This window comes from Magnolia sinica, chromosome 14 (assembly GCF_029962835.1).
Source record: "Magnolia sinica isolate HGM2019 chromosome 14, MsV1, whole genome shotgun sequence".
In the NCBI taxonomy this organism is placed as follows: domain Eukaryota; kingdom Viridiplantae; phylum Streptophyta; class Magnoliopsida; order Magnoliales; family Magnoliaceae; genus Magnolia; species Magnolia sinica.
Genome location: NC_080586.1, coordinates 8083084 through 8098458, shown reverse-complemented (window position 1 = coordinate 8098458; position 15375 = coordinate 8083084). Strand labels below are relative to the sequence as shown.

General features: G+C 42.5%; 1 protein-coding gene across 1 annotated transcript; it reads left to right on the top strand.

Annotated features, from left to right (window-relative positions):
- Positions 1-742: 742 nt before the first annotated feature.
- Positions 743-1459, top strand: LOC131226020 (uncharacterized). The gene has a single exon (XM_058221673.1). It carries the CDS (start codon positions 743-745, stop codon positions 1457-1459), a length of 717 nt encoding a protein of 238 aa, XP_058077656.1.
- The last annotated feature ends 13916 nt before the right edge of the window (positions 1460-15375 follow it).

Below are 15375 nucleotides of genomic sequence, written 5' to 3'. Positions count from 1 at the left end.
CACATGTTATCATGGAGTATACTATATGTTGATTCCATTCATTCATATTTCTTTGAATTTACATTGAAAATTGTGTTTATTAAATCTCCTCATTTGTTGTTTTACCTAAATAGGTATTGTATCTCTTAATACTTTTATTCATGTTATATGAGGTTATTTTGAAATCTGTGTTGAGATTACTCACTAGGCTTCGCAGCTTACCCTATTGGGATTTTAAAATTTCAGGATCGGGATCACATGGAGGAGCTTAAAGAGATTTTCTTTTATTTATTTTTGTTTCTTTACCATTTTCTAAATAAGTGTAATGAACATTTAGTATGACAACATTATGATGACATGTGTTTGATGGTAATCTTGAATAGTCAGAACATGGACATGTTATTCTTCTTTAAATAAATGTTCGATTATAAAAATTTTGGATTGTTAGATTTTATGAGTGAGATCATTTTGTCAATATACGTATGGATTATGAAGTGTAAACATACAAAACATAAGTCATGCCTGCGGGTACGGAATAAGGGTCGAATATACCCAGGTACCGGATTTCGGGGCGTGACAGATTGGTATCAGAGCTCAAGTTTAGAATCATTGAGGACTTAGGGTTTTATTTGAAAACTTAGTCACTTTGAAAATTAGGATATATCCCCTGCGAGTGTTGTTGTGATCAAAACTTAACTTGTAGTATTGTCTTTTAGTGATCCTTCCTTATGTGATATCTAAAACTTATTGTTTAATTTAGAACATGTCTGAGAGCCGGCGTGGAAATAGAGGTAGAGGTAGAGCCAGTCCTGTGGCAGCCACACCGGGGACCACCGAAAGTGGCCAATCACTGGATGGGGTCTTTCGTGCTTTAGGCGACATGACAGCCATTCTTGGACAACATATTCGTCGTGATAATAGAGGAGCCGCCCAAGTTGCGCAGGATGACATTGGTGGCTTAATAGAGAAATTTAAGAGATTGAAGCCGCCTACTTTTGAGGGTTTGTCGGACCCTATGGAGGCAAAAAAGTGGAAAAAGCAAATAGAGAAGATATTCACTGTTTTAGGATGTGATGAGGAGCACAAGGTTACACTTGCGGTTTTCATGTTAGAGGGAGAGGCCGACCACTGGTGGGAGACAATTGCTAGAACAATTGAAGAAGATACTGCATGGATATGGGATATGTTCTGTGAGAAGTTCAATGAGAAATACTTTCCTGAGTATGTACAGGAGCAAAAAGTAAAGGAATTCATAAGCTTAGAACAGGGGGAGATGACTGTAGGCCAGTATGAGTCTAAATTTACTGAATTATCTCGTTTTGCCCCATTTATGATTCAGGATGAAGCTCGCAAAGCTAAGAAGTTTGAGCGAGGTCTGAGAGGGTCAATTCGTAACAAGTTGACTCTACTTAAGCTTAGATTGTATGCCGATGTAGTAGAACGGGCTCTAAGGATAGAGCGAGACAACGAAGAATTCTGAAAAAGTCGTAACCAAAAGAGAGAAGCGAAGAGCAATGCTAGGGCTGCATCGAATACATCTCAAACACAGGGTGATGCTTCTAAGAAACTAAAGACGATGGTAACAAACACCTCAACTCCTGCTCAGCCAATGAACCGATTTACGGGTAAATGTTATAACTGCAGAATGGAGGGTCACTCTGCGCGTTTTTGTAAACAACCACCTTAGCAACCACATTATCAGGCGCCCCCGCAGATGCACCCGAGACCTCAGCTACAGTTTCAAGCACATCAACCACAGTACCAGAGACCCCCATATCATCAAGTACCGGAACAGTATTAGAGAAACTCACAACAAAGACCCCCTCAGCAGCAGCAACGCCCACAACAACAACACTACCAGCCGAGGCAGGAAGGTCAGGCTTCTCGATAACCAGCCCAGGGTCGTGTGTTTACTATAGTACCATCAGACACAAATGCTAATGGAGCAGTGGTGGAAGGTACCATAATTATCTATTCCTCGCCCGCTCAAGTTTTATTTGATTCAGGAGCTACACATTCTTTTATTTCGACTCTTTTCATGCATACATTGGGTTTATATCCTGAACTCCTAGATAAGAATTTAGTAATTGCTACACCAATAGGAAGCTCTGTAGTGTTAAATCAAATATGTAGATCTTGCCCTGTCATGGTTGGAGATTCCGTATTGTTAGCCGACCTTATCGTATTAGACATGTAAGAGTTCGATGTTATTCTGGGAATGGATTGGTTAGCTTCGTTCCATGCAAATTTGGATTGTTTTGAGAAGACCGTGACATTCTCTATTCCTAGGCGATCGAGACTCCAGTTTCTTGGAAAGCAAAAGAATGGACCGTTATGCGATTTCTTAACACTTTTGGAGGAAGAACCACATGAAGTAGGTATCGATCAAATTCCAATCGTAGGTGAGTTTTACGATGTATTTCAAGACATACCATGGTTGCCCCCAAGAAGAGAGATCGAATTTGGTATAGATCTTATGCCCGGAGTCTCACCAATCTCCATGGCACCGTACCGTATGGCACCAGTAGAGTTGAAGGAACTGAAGGAGCATATTCAAAAGTTATTGGAGCAGGGTTTCATTCGGCCGAGTACATCACCGTAGGGTGCACCAGTCTTATTTGTAAGGAAGAAAGATGGCTCGATGAGATTATGTATTGATTATCGCCAACTAAACAAGGTTACCATTAAAAACAAATACCCACTTCCTAGGATAGATGATCTTTTCGATCAGTTGAAAGAAGCTAAGTTTTTCTCCAAAATAGATTTGCGGTCAGGATATCACCAGCTTAGAATTAAAGAAGTAGACATACCAAAGACGGCCTTTAGGACTTGTTATGGCCACTACGAGTTTCTCGTGATGCCGTTTGCACTATCAAATGCACCAGCAGTATTTATGGACCTGATGAACAGAGTATTTAAGCCACACCTAGATTGTTTTGTCATATTATTCTTAGATGATATTCTTATATATTTAAAGACACATGAAGAACATTAGCAACATCTTAGAGTCACTCTTCAAACCCTGCAGGAACATCGATTATATGCTAAATTTGAAAAGTGTGACTTTTGGAAGGAGGAAGTGAAATTTTTAGGCCATGTAGTTTCGAAGAAGGGTGTATCAGTAGACCCATCAAAGGTAGAAGCAGTATTAAAGTGGGAACAGCCCACGAGTATGACCGAAATACGTAGTTTTCTTGGTTTAGCAGGGTATTATCGAAGATTTATCAAAGACTTCTCTCGAATTGCGGCACCGTTAACTCAATTAACCAGGAAGGGTGTAAAGTTCATTTGGAATGATACTTGTGATCAGGCATTTTCAAAGTTAAATATTAGGTTGACGACAGTGCCTGTCCTCACCATTCCTTCGAGTGGTGAAAAGTTTGTAATCTTCAGTGATGCTTCATATAGAGGTTTAGGTTGTGTCCTTATGCAACAAGGTAAGGTTGTAGCTTACGCCTCTAGGCAACTGAAAGTGCATGAGCAGAATTACCCTACTCATGACTTGGAGTTGGCAGCCGTGGTTTTCGCTCTCAAAGTATAGAGGCATTATCTATATGGGGAGAAGTTCGAGCTATTTTCAGACCATAAGAGTCTGAAGTATCTTTTCTCTCAAAAAGAATTAAATATGAGGTAGCGTCGGTGGATGGAATTCTTGAAGGACTATGACTTCACCTTTTAATATCATCCAGGTAAAGCCAATGTAGTAGCAAATGCCTTAAGTCGTAAGCCACACAGAGTAATCGCTCACCTCATGATTCAGCGATGGAAAATGTTAGATACAGTGAAGGATTTTGACATCCAATTGAATCCGCAAACGTCTGTAGCTCGTCTCTTGAACCTAGCCGCTCAACCTTCCTTAATTAATAAGGTTATAGAAGCTCAACAACAAGATTCATGGATACAAGCTAAGGTAATAGGAGCTGAAAAAGGTGGTAAGTCAGAATGGAAAGTTGGTACTGATGGTAGATTAAGGTTCCAAGGAAGATTATGTATACCAAATGTGGCTGAATTAAAGAAGGATATTATGGACGAGGCACACCGCACTAAATTCACAATCCACCCAGGAGGTACGAAGATGTATCACGATATGCGTAGGCAATATTAGTGGAATAATATGAAGAGGGAGATCGTTGATTTTGTAGCCAAATGTCTCACGTGTCAACAGGTGAAAGCAGAGCATCAGAAGTCGTCGGGGATGTTATAGCCACTACCGATTTCTGAGTGGAAGTGGGAGCACATATCCATGGATTTCATTATGGGATTGCCACGGACACGTAATAATCATGATGCAGTTTGGATCATCGTCGACCGGTTAACTAAGTCCACACATTTTCTTCCTATACGTGCTACCCATCCCCTAAAAGAATTATGTAAACTATATATTAAAGAAATAGTTAGACTGCATGGAGTGCTTGTATCTATCGTATCCGATTGGGATTCTAGGTTTACATCTCATTTTTGGAGAAGTTTACAGAAGGCACTGGGAACCACTCTTGATTTTAGCACCGCTTTTCACCCTCAGACTAACGGGCAGACTGAAAGAGTGAATCAGATCCTTGAAGACATGCTCCGAGCTTGTGTGCTTGATTTCAAAGGGAGTTGGGATGATCATTTACCATTGATTGAGTTCGCTTATAATAATAGCTACTAGACAAGTATCGGCATGCCGTCATATGAGGCTTTGTACGGGAGGCCTTGTAGATCTCCAAATTGTTGGACAGAAGTTGGAGAAGGTAGTTTACTTGGACCAGAGATTGTGCAAGAGACAACGGAGAAGATTTTTATCATTAGAAACCGTTTGCGCACAGCCCAAAGTCGTCAGAAGAGTTATGCAGACAATCGCAGAAGATATCTAGAGTTTGTAGTTGGAGATCATGTCTTCTTAAAGATTTCTCCTATGAAGGGCGTTATGGGGTTCGGTAAAAAGGGAAAGTTGGCTCCAAGGTATATAGGTCCGTTTGAGATTCTAGAGAGGGTTGGTGTTGTCGCATATATGCTTGCTTTACCGCCTCAGTTGTCTGGTATTCATGATGTTTTCCATGTATCGATGTTAAGGAAATATGAGTGAGACATTTCTCATGTTATAGACTGGCAACCATTAGAGATCCGAGAAGATGCTTCATACATCGAACAACCAGTACATATTCTTGACCGGAAAGACCAAGTGCTTCGATCTAGAGTTATACCATTAGTCAAGGTTCAGTGGAGTCACCATACCGAGGAAGAGGCTTCTTGGGAACACGAGGCTGAGATCCAAGAGAAATACCCTCACCTGTTCGCATTATAGGTATGTAAATTTTGAGGACGAAATTTCTTTTAAGGAGGGTAGAATGTAACAACCCAAATAAATCTTGACCGTCAAATTTTAACCATTGATCAATGTACCCAATTAGTCTAATATGACCATCGATCCACAAGATCAACTGGTTCAATCTCAACCATTGATTTGGACATATTCGATCCAACTGTTCGTTAACTAATAAATCCAACCATATATTTAACCATCCATCCAACGATACAACCATCAAACCGTCCATATGCTAAAATCATCAGAATACTTGTCCATCCATCTACCATCCATCTAAACTGACCATCCATCTCACCAATAATCCACAGGTACATAATAAAGTCCATTACCCGATCTCATCTAGCCGTACATTTATCCATCCATCTACCCATACATCCATCCGTCCATCTATTATACATTGATCCATCCATCCATCCACATCATCCATGTACCATCAAATACATCCCAACCACACACATGCACCAAACACATCATGCACACATACCTTTCACATGTGGCATACATGCATCATATACATCACATACATGGACCACACACATGTGATACATGTGCCACACACGTGGCATGCATGACACATTACACGATATTAATGGTGCACGTTGTTTAAATCTAAAAGAAAAGAAAAGAAAAAAAAAACGTAACCAAATGAGATGAAAACCAAAGCAACAACCGTTGCCTTCCCCCCACGTGTTTAATAGGCAATGAAATGAATCACTATAAATAGGAGTAGGGTGGTAGGTGGTGAAATGTGAGGTGAGGTGAGGTGAGGTGCTGTGATGTGAGAAGAGTGAGGAGAGAGAGAGAGAGAGAGAGAGAGAGAGAGAGAGAGAGAGAGAGAGAAAGTATTGCTGGACATTCACGTTGGAAAGAGAGGGAGAGAGAGAAGAGAGAGAAAAAGGAAGAAAGAAAAGAGGAGAGAGGAAAAGGAAGAGAGAGGAAGAAAAGAAAAGAAAAAGAAAAAGAAAAAGAAAAGAAAATACTTTTTAAGAAAAAGTGAGTTTTCTCTCACTTGATATTTATGAAAACTTTATATAATTTAATTTAATTCATTTTATTTGTTAATTCAATTGTACTTATAATACAAAATTGTCATCTTGGATGTACTTTTTAATTTGACGTAATTACTTACCCTGCTTCTTAAAATGTTGTTTAAATTATTATTTTTGTTGTCATTGCTTTAATATGATTTCATTGAAGTTTTATAGTCTTATTGTTAATCCTATCAAAAAAAAATTTATTTATTTGTATTTCGATTTTGTTTTGTTAAAAGTTATTGCAAAATCTTGAGTTTATATATATTTTTTATATAGATCTTAAATCGTATAAATCATGTTGCATGCTTACCTTTTTAATCAAGATTTAATAAATCACATTGCATGTTTATTTTTTTCATTGTATTTTAACCATGATCTAATAGATTATGTTGAATGTTTATTTTATTTTTATGTAAAATTTTAATTATCTACATACAATTTACATTGATTGAAAATTTTATTTTTAGTTTATTAAATCATGTACATCAAGTATTATGGATTGACCGAAGAATAGTAGTCATGGAAGATATTTAGAAATATTTGATTTATGCAATATTAAAATCATGCATCATTAAAATAGTTATGAAACACCAGAAAATAGGTGAGGCGATCAAGTCCTCTGGGTTGAAAATCCCTAAAGCGTAAATAGGTGGGGCGATCAAGACCCTTGGGTTGAAAGTACCAGAAACTCAATTGGTACCTTTTGGAACCTCTACTGTACCCTTTGAGTGGGTGAGCATGTCAGGATTGAAAAAGGTTCCCACTGCCAGGTTCGGTAGGGTAGTAGTTTGACTAGCTAATGTACAAATGGGTCCCTCATCAAGTGCCCTTTGGATGGGTGAGTATATCATGCAAGAGGTTCTCATTGCCAGGCTAAGTATTGTATTGGCGCGGGTGTTGGCCAACCAGTGTAAACTGGCCGTGGTGTTAAAAAGAATAAACCGCACATGTTATCATGGAGTATACTATATGTTGATTCCATTCATTCATATTTCTTTGAATTTACATTGAAAATTGTGTTTATTAAATCTCCTCATTTGTTGTTTTACCTAAATAGGTATTGTATCTTTTAATACTTTTATTCATGTTATATGAGGTTATTTTGAAATCTGTGTTGAGATTACTCACTAGGCTTCGCAGCTTACCCTGTTGGGATTTTAAAATTTCAGGATCGGGATCACATGGAGGAGCTTAAAGAGATTTTCTTTTATTTATTTTTGTTTCTTTACCATTTTCTAAATAAGTGTAATGAACATTTAGTATGACAATATTATGATGACATGTGTTTGATGGTAATCTTGAATAGTCAGAACATGGACATGTTATTCTTCTTTAAATAAATGTTCAATTATAAAATTTTTGGATTGTTAGATTTTATGAGTGAGATCATTTTGTCAATATACGTATGGATTATGAAGTGTAAACATACAAAACATAAGTCATGCCTGCGGGTACGGAATCGGGGTCGAATATACCCAGGTACCGGATTTCGGGGCGTGACATCTACTAAATGGATTGAGCAAGAGGTCACCAAGAGGTGTCAAGCATTTTCACCATTCATTATGTAGTGAATTTGGGTGGTGGGAACGATAAATGGACAAGATCCATCACATCTCGACCTCCCATATTCCCGATCAAAGTGCGACTTTAGGAGTATATGGGTATTCCCCTGTCTCTTTTTATCACCACACTGTTAAATGGACTAGATCTGTCTGTCATGTCATAATTCAACAGACTTGCATTCTCATCCAACTCTTCTGTCCCTTTTGTTTTAATCAATGGAAGGTTTGGGATTATCCAATGAGAATCTCTCATACAACTTAGGTCTCAATAAAAAATGGGTTGGCTTAGATAGGGGTTTGATCTCTTCCTGCTTGAAACATTCTCGATTGCTATTGCTTCTCAGAATGTCTTTATGGGGATATCCCATTTTGAAAAGACTGCAAGAGACAACCTCATTGAGAAAATAGGGTTGTACACGAGCCAAGCTAGCTCGAAAAGCTTGGCTTGACTTAACTTGAACGACGACTCGATGCGAGCCAAGCTTTATATGACCCAGCTCGTTTTGAAAACGAGTTAAGGTCGAGCATAGTGCAACTTAACTCGACTCGGTTCGAAGCTTGAGCTCGATTCAACTCGAATATATATATATATATATATAGTTAAAATTATTATTAAAAAAAAATGCTACCCTTCCCATTGTCTGTCCCTTTCTTACCCTTTCCCTTTCCCTTACCTAACGCGCCGCACCCAAGCTCCTCTCTCTCTCTCTCTCTCTCTCTCTCTCTCTCTTCCTCCTCCTCCTCTCCCTACTCGCCCGAGCTTTACTCAACGTCTGCCCGGCTCAGTGTTTGTCCGGCTCAACATCTGTCCGACTCATCTCAGCCCTACGGCCTGCACTCGCCCACTAGCATGAGCTCTCTCTCTCTCTCTCTCTCTCTCTCTCTTAGCACCAACAATAAGGTACCTCCATGGCTCTATATAATTAAGTATTTGATTTGGGGGTTGAGTTTGTTGGGTCGAGTAGCTGGGTTGGATCAAGTTGTTGCGTTAACTTGGGTGCGGGTTAGGTCGGATGCGGGTTAGTGCTCGGTTGAGTCGGGGTGTGGGTGTTGGGTCAAGTTAAGTGTGGGTGCTGATAGATGGATTGGGTTGGGTCGGGTTGTGTAAGACCCGTATCTTAGCCCGTACCGTTCCGTTGGCCTCCGCGGTCCTCCTAGTCAAATTCTGGCGACTCGTGATCTGTTATCGGCGTTTGCACGCGATCCTGAGCCGTGTCCCATATATAAGAGTTGGCTCGACCCGAGACTTGTACTCTAGTGACCGCGCCGTCGCCGCGGTTCTAACGTCGCGATTCGCGCACTGATTCGATACCCGGGCCAGGAGATGTGGGCCCGCATTCAGTTCGAAGAAAATGTCGTACTTTGCAAAGTCAAGAGAAATGTCACATCAATCAATCCCATCAATCACCCCACATGCCAAGTACAATACCCTATTCCCAAGCAACCCCCCAAAGTCAAACAACCCATACCCCTCAAGTCAAGTACACCCATCACACCCATCCCTCTCCTTTACAATCTCTCTCTCTCTCTCTCTCTCTCTCTCTCTCTCTCTCTCTCTTCCTCTTCACTTCCATTGCTAGCCATGGACGTCCCTAGCAAGCTCCATTTTCAGCCCTCTTACCTTTAGATCCCTCATAATCCAACCCTTAGAAGCCCATCTCCACCATTGAAAGGGGTCCTAGAAGGCTTGAGAACCCAAGGGTAGAAGAAGAAAGTTAAGTGGGTGCTTCTCTCTCTCTTTCTCCCTTCCCTTCTCTCTCTACTCCCCTCTCTTTTTCCCTGATGGACGTGGCCCACCTGATGATGCATGTATCATATCCAAACCGTCCATCCAATGGGACGCCCACTGTCCAGTGAACAGCCCCTTTGCTGGCCCTTTTTTTTGGGCCTGTGTGGCCGGTCGGTCACACAGGCTCGGATGGAGAGGAAAACATAAATATTAGCTTGATTTCTAAACTCAGTGGGCCACTGCGTGGACCCCACTTTGACGTACATACTTCATCCACACAGTTCAGCAAGTGGACTGTGTTGTTGGCCGTGTGGGCCTGCATGACCGGCTGGTCATGCAGGGCCGTTTAGATGTAGGTAAATCACAAATATTAGTTTGATTTTCTTGCTGGAGTGGGGTGCCCCACTCTCGTGGACCCCACCTTGATGTACTACTCTGCATTCTCACCATCCATTTGGAGAGACCATCTTAGGACGAGAGCCAAAGATGGGCCAGATCCAGCAGCAGATTGTTGTCTTGCTGCAGGCCACTGTGATATATATGTTTTATCTATTCCAGCCGTCCATCTTCAGGGCCCACCTGGACGCGTCCCACCCTCCTGGTGGACCGTCTACTGGTGGGACCCACCATGTATGTGTATTTTATCCATGTTGCCCGCCCAACAGGGGTACCTTGCTGAGGCTCTGTTTGAAGGAAAAACACAAATATCAGATTGATTCAGTGCTGGCGGGCCCCACTGACGTGGACCCCACCTTGTTATATGTGTTGTATACGTATGGGGATGTAGCCACACCGTCCATCTGCTGATCATCCTGACCATGAGACCTGGACAGGTCCAGCTAGGCAGAAATCTGTCCATCAACAGACCTATTGTTGAAGGTAAAACAAAGATATCAATTTTGATCTAAAGCTAGTGGGCCACGCTGAAGTGGACCCATCTTGATATGTTGGTTTCACCCACACCAACCATCTGCAACGGTGCAGATTTATTGCTATTGTGAGCTACAGTATAGCAATGGCACTGTTTGTGCTTGACGACCGTGAATGAAGGGAGAAAACAAATATTAGCTAGATGCAAAGTTGGTGGGTTCCACACGTGTGGACCCACCTGCCACGTGGGGCCCTCCATGATGTATGTGCCTTCTGCACCGTCCATCCGGACGGTGTTGTGCAGCCCCTCCCTGTATGTGTTATCTGCACCGTCCATCTGGACGGTGTTGTGAGGGCCTCAATGATGTATGCGCTTTATGCACACCATCCATCCCAGGACGATGGGACCCACCTGGACTGTATATCTCATCCAGGCCATCCATCCACGGAGCCTACCTTGATGATGTGTTCTATATCTGGCCGTCCAATCGGTGGGACGCCACCATGATAATGTGTTTTATCCCAGCCGTGCATTATAGGGACGGTGGGCCAACAGGCCACTGTAGCAGCAGCAACTGTTGCACGGTACGTCAGCAAATTCTGTGGGGCCCACACGTGATCTATGTATTCTATCCATCTGCCCAGCAACGTGGCCCCACACACGTGTCGGCCCACCTGATGTCTGTGTTTCATCCATGACTTGCGTGTACATCCACCGTCCAGTGTTTCTGGACGGTGGGATTTCTATGAGGTATGTGTGTTATCCACTGTCCGTCTGTGGGACCATCTGACGTATGTGATTTATCCACACCGTCTGACATTTTCAGACGGTGGGGCCCACCCTGATGAATCTTTTAGACATCCATCACTGTCCATTCAGTTAGAACGTCCAGCAGCTCCGTTTGTATGAATAAAACTAATATGTATATATATATATATACACAACAAATAATAATAATATAAATATTTACTTTATTTAAGCCGGTGGGTCCCACTCGTGCGGACCCACCTGACGCATGTCTTCCATCCATGCCATCCACCATCCAGCTTGTTGGACGATGGGGCCATCCTAGCATGATGCACTTGTTTATACACACACCGTCCACCTGGACAGTGCTGTATAGGGCCTGCCATGATATAATGTTTCATCTGCACCGTCCAAGGTGCTGGAAGGTGCTGTGGACCCCACTCTGATGTATATTTCATCTGGGCTGTCCATCTGCTAAGTACGGTGGCTCCTGACGCATGTGTTCTATCATCCAAGCCGTCCCCAGATGGGACCCACCTTGAGGACGTGAGTCCGATCTTGAGGTTGTGTTATATCCAACCGTCCGTCTGTTTGAGGACGTGGGTCCGATCTTGAGGTTGTGTTATATCCAACCGTCCGTCTGTTTGAGGACGTGGGCTACTCCAAGATGTATATGTTTCATCCTACCATTCATCTGTGGCCCACCATGACATGTGTTATATCCAAACCATCCATCCGGATGGTGGGCCAGCAGGTCACACTAGCTATATGGCTATTGTATCAATGTCAGCAAGCCATGGGGTCCACCTTAATGATTTGTTACATATCCGCACCGTCCATGGTGCTAGACAATATTTGGGTGGTGTTGATGAGCTGGACAGTGTCCAGATGGTGTTGATTTACATAGACAAGGTTTTGACGGTGTTGATAATCATTAGTGTGTTGTATGGGGCCCACCATTAATGTATTTATTCTATATCCATGCTGTCTATTAGGTGGACCACTACACATAACGGTGGAGATTAAACGCCCACCATTGAAACCCTTTTAGGGTTACAGAAGTTTTGGATCTATATGAAATTTGTTTTCCCTCTTGACCCAGGTCTTTGTGACCTTATGACCAATTGTATGGGGAATATGGTGGGCCCTACCTTGATGTATTTATGGCCCATCCATGGGGGGGCCCACCTAGATGTATTTGTGGCCCATCGATGCGACCCACTTATAGATGGGTTGAGGCCCATTGGTGCGACCCGTTAATGCGGTCCACTTGATGTATATGGGCCCATTGGTGCGACCCGTTAATGCGGTCCACTTGATGTATATGGGCCCATTGGTGTGGCCCATTTGATGCACGTTGGCCCATTGGAAAGGCCCACATGATGCGACCCACTTGACGTGTATGAGGCCCATGTGCAAGGCCCACCTGTTACGTATATTGGGCCCATGTGTAGGGCCCACCTGTTATGTATTCACGTCCCCTTTTTTTTAGCATGGTCCATTGAGTTGTATTCGTGGCCGTTTGTCGATTAGCGATCGAGGCCAATTATTATGACCAACTGTCAACTCCGATTAACGTGACCGATTTGCTGATTCTGATTATCGATCGATTCTGATTGTTATGCTCGATTGCCGATTTCAATTGTCGTAGCCGATTTGCCGATTCTGATTATCGATCGATTCTGATTGTCATGTCCGATTGCCGATTTCGATTGTCGATTTCGATTGTCATGACCGATTTGTCGATTCTGATTATCGATCGATTCTGATTGTCATGACCGATTGTTGATTTCGATTGTCGTGACCGATTTGCCGATTCTGATTATCGATCAATTCTGATTGTCATGACCGATTGTCGATTTCGATTGTCGTGACCGATTTACCGATTCTAATTATCGATCGATTCTAATTGTCATGACCGATTGCCGATTTCGAATGTCGTGACCGATTTGTCGATTCTGATTGACGTGACCGATTGTCGATTTTTATTATCAATCGATCCCGATTGTCGTACTCGAGTATCGAGGCCGATTCTGATTCGTTGAGGCCGATTGTATAGGTCGATTCCGAATTTGTCATGACTTATTTGATGTAAATGTGACCCGTAATTGAGGCCCATTATGATGTATACTAGGCCTTTGTGTGAGGCTGTGGGCCCATTATATGTTTGGCTCTGTGTGGGTCATTCCTTGGGGGCAATGTTGGTTAAATATCCACATTGTCGAGACCGATTGTTGATGTCGGTTATTGATACCGGTTATGAGTATATGACAGCATAGCATCATGATACATGCCCATATGCATCATCTGCATGTTTATTATGAGATGTGGTTGATCATTGCATATGTCATTGAGCATGTTGTTATGAGACTCCCTGATAGGCGGAAATTATCTCACTTGAGCACGCAATATGCACAGGATTGATGCATGACTGGATTGTATGGCTCATGCATCTCGCATTATGATTACTGTACGCACTAGCGACACCAGGGTCGTAGCCTCCACAGGCGTATCGTGGATGGACAAATGGGACACCGGAAATATTTGGTTCCAGCATACGGGCGCCATAGATGTCCTTAGGTGAAAATTCTTAAACCTCCGTGGCCAGGAGACGCCCCAATGTCGAGACCGAGTGGATATATATGAGCGCATGAGGGCCGTATACCAGTAGGCTGCATCTCCCACTGTGTCGTGGTCGGTTGGGAGGGGGCGTGACCTTACCCGCCTGAGTGAGGGGGCAATATCTAGGTTGAGTTTGACCAATTTGAGGAATGCGTCCGCTATCGACGAGTTGGGCCCGATATTGGCAGGCGGATAGTGAGGCTCTTCCACTTACCTAGTTGTGCGCTCGGATAGGGGCGGCAAGCTGGCGTAGTGTAATAGACCTCGGTGATGATCCTAGAGAGGAACTGTACTGATATGTGGATTTAGTGAGCAGGAGTTGCATACTCATCCATGCATTCATTCATTTACTATCCACTCGGGTTGGTGGTGCGCAACTATTTGTTACGTGTGCCCTCGCAATGGCCAGGATTTCGGTTGGGGCGCATGATTAACCTGAAATCAGGAGTTTACCACATTGAGTCTGACTATCCAAATTTAGGTATGGGACTGGTTTGTATAGAAGTCCCTTGTGATGGACCCCATAGTCGCGATACTATGTACTATCATCCCGACTTCACACTCCAGTATGGTCATTTCATTCGCACCGCATATTGCATGACATTCGCGGCATACGACATTTTGGGTTATTGTGTCCCTGCATTCATATGGTCTAGGTACGGCTGACACTATTTGTGTTACTCATCAGGAATGTATATTGTATTGCATCTTCTGCATCTGATATTTGGCTATCTATGATTCTTCATTTGCATAGTTGTTCTACATTAAATATTCTGACATTGATTGACTCATGGACTTGTCCGTATTTTCGCTTACTCTGTTATCGTATGATTTATGATCTTGTTAATATTCTGTTTACTATGATAATTCATGCTCTTGTCAGTACTTCCGCTTAATTTGATTACTCTGATATGGAATATTTAACACTTACCTTGTGCACACACTTATACCACCCTCTAAGCTTTCTATAAGCTTATGCACGATAGATGCGTGCAGGTGATGTTAGGTTGCAGCAATGTTAAGCTTGGAGCGTGCGGTAGTCTTCTGGGGCTTGGTTTTTTTTATTTATGTATTTCCTTCCAGCATTGTACCCAACTAATTATATTAGTGGATATGTAATGTTGATGTTGCCTTTGTGATTTGTGTATGCTTGTGGTTATGCTTATTACGAGTTAAATGTACAAAAAAAAAAATTCCTCCTTGTAGTATCCCAGAATCGGAATCTGGCGTATGAACGTAAGGAGCCAAGAATGAGGTACTGCGGAGGCTGTCAGCATCGGATTCGGCAATCGAAAATTTCGTGAGCCCGGTTTCCAAGTTTGGGGCGTGACATGTTGAGTATGGGAGCAGGTTCGACTTGACTCAAGGTAAGCTCACCTTGACTCGATATACTAGCTCGTATTGAAAGGTTTGGTAAACAAAGCAAGCTCCAATGTTAAGCTCGAAGGTGAGCTTGAGCTCGAGGAGAGCACATATGAGCCAAGCTTAATTCGACTCGGCTGGATGTATAGCCTTATAAGAAA

What these genes read in the sequence shown, in the direction of transcription:
- LOC131226020 (XM_058221673.1), top strand. Translation starts at nt 743, where the DNA reads ATGTCTGAGAGCCGGCGTGGAAATAGAGGTAGAGGTAGAGCCAGTCCT.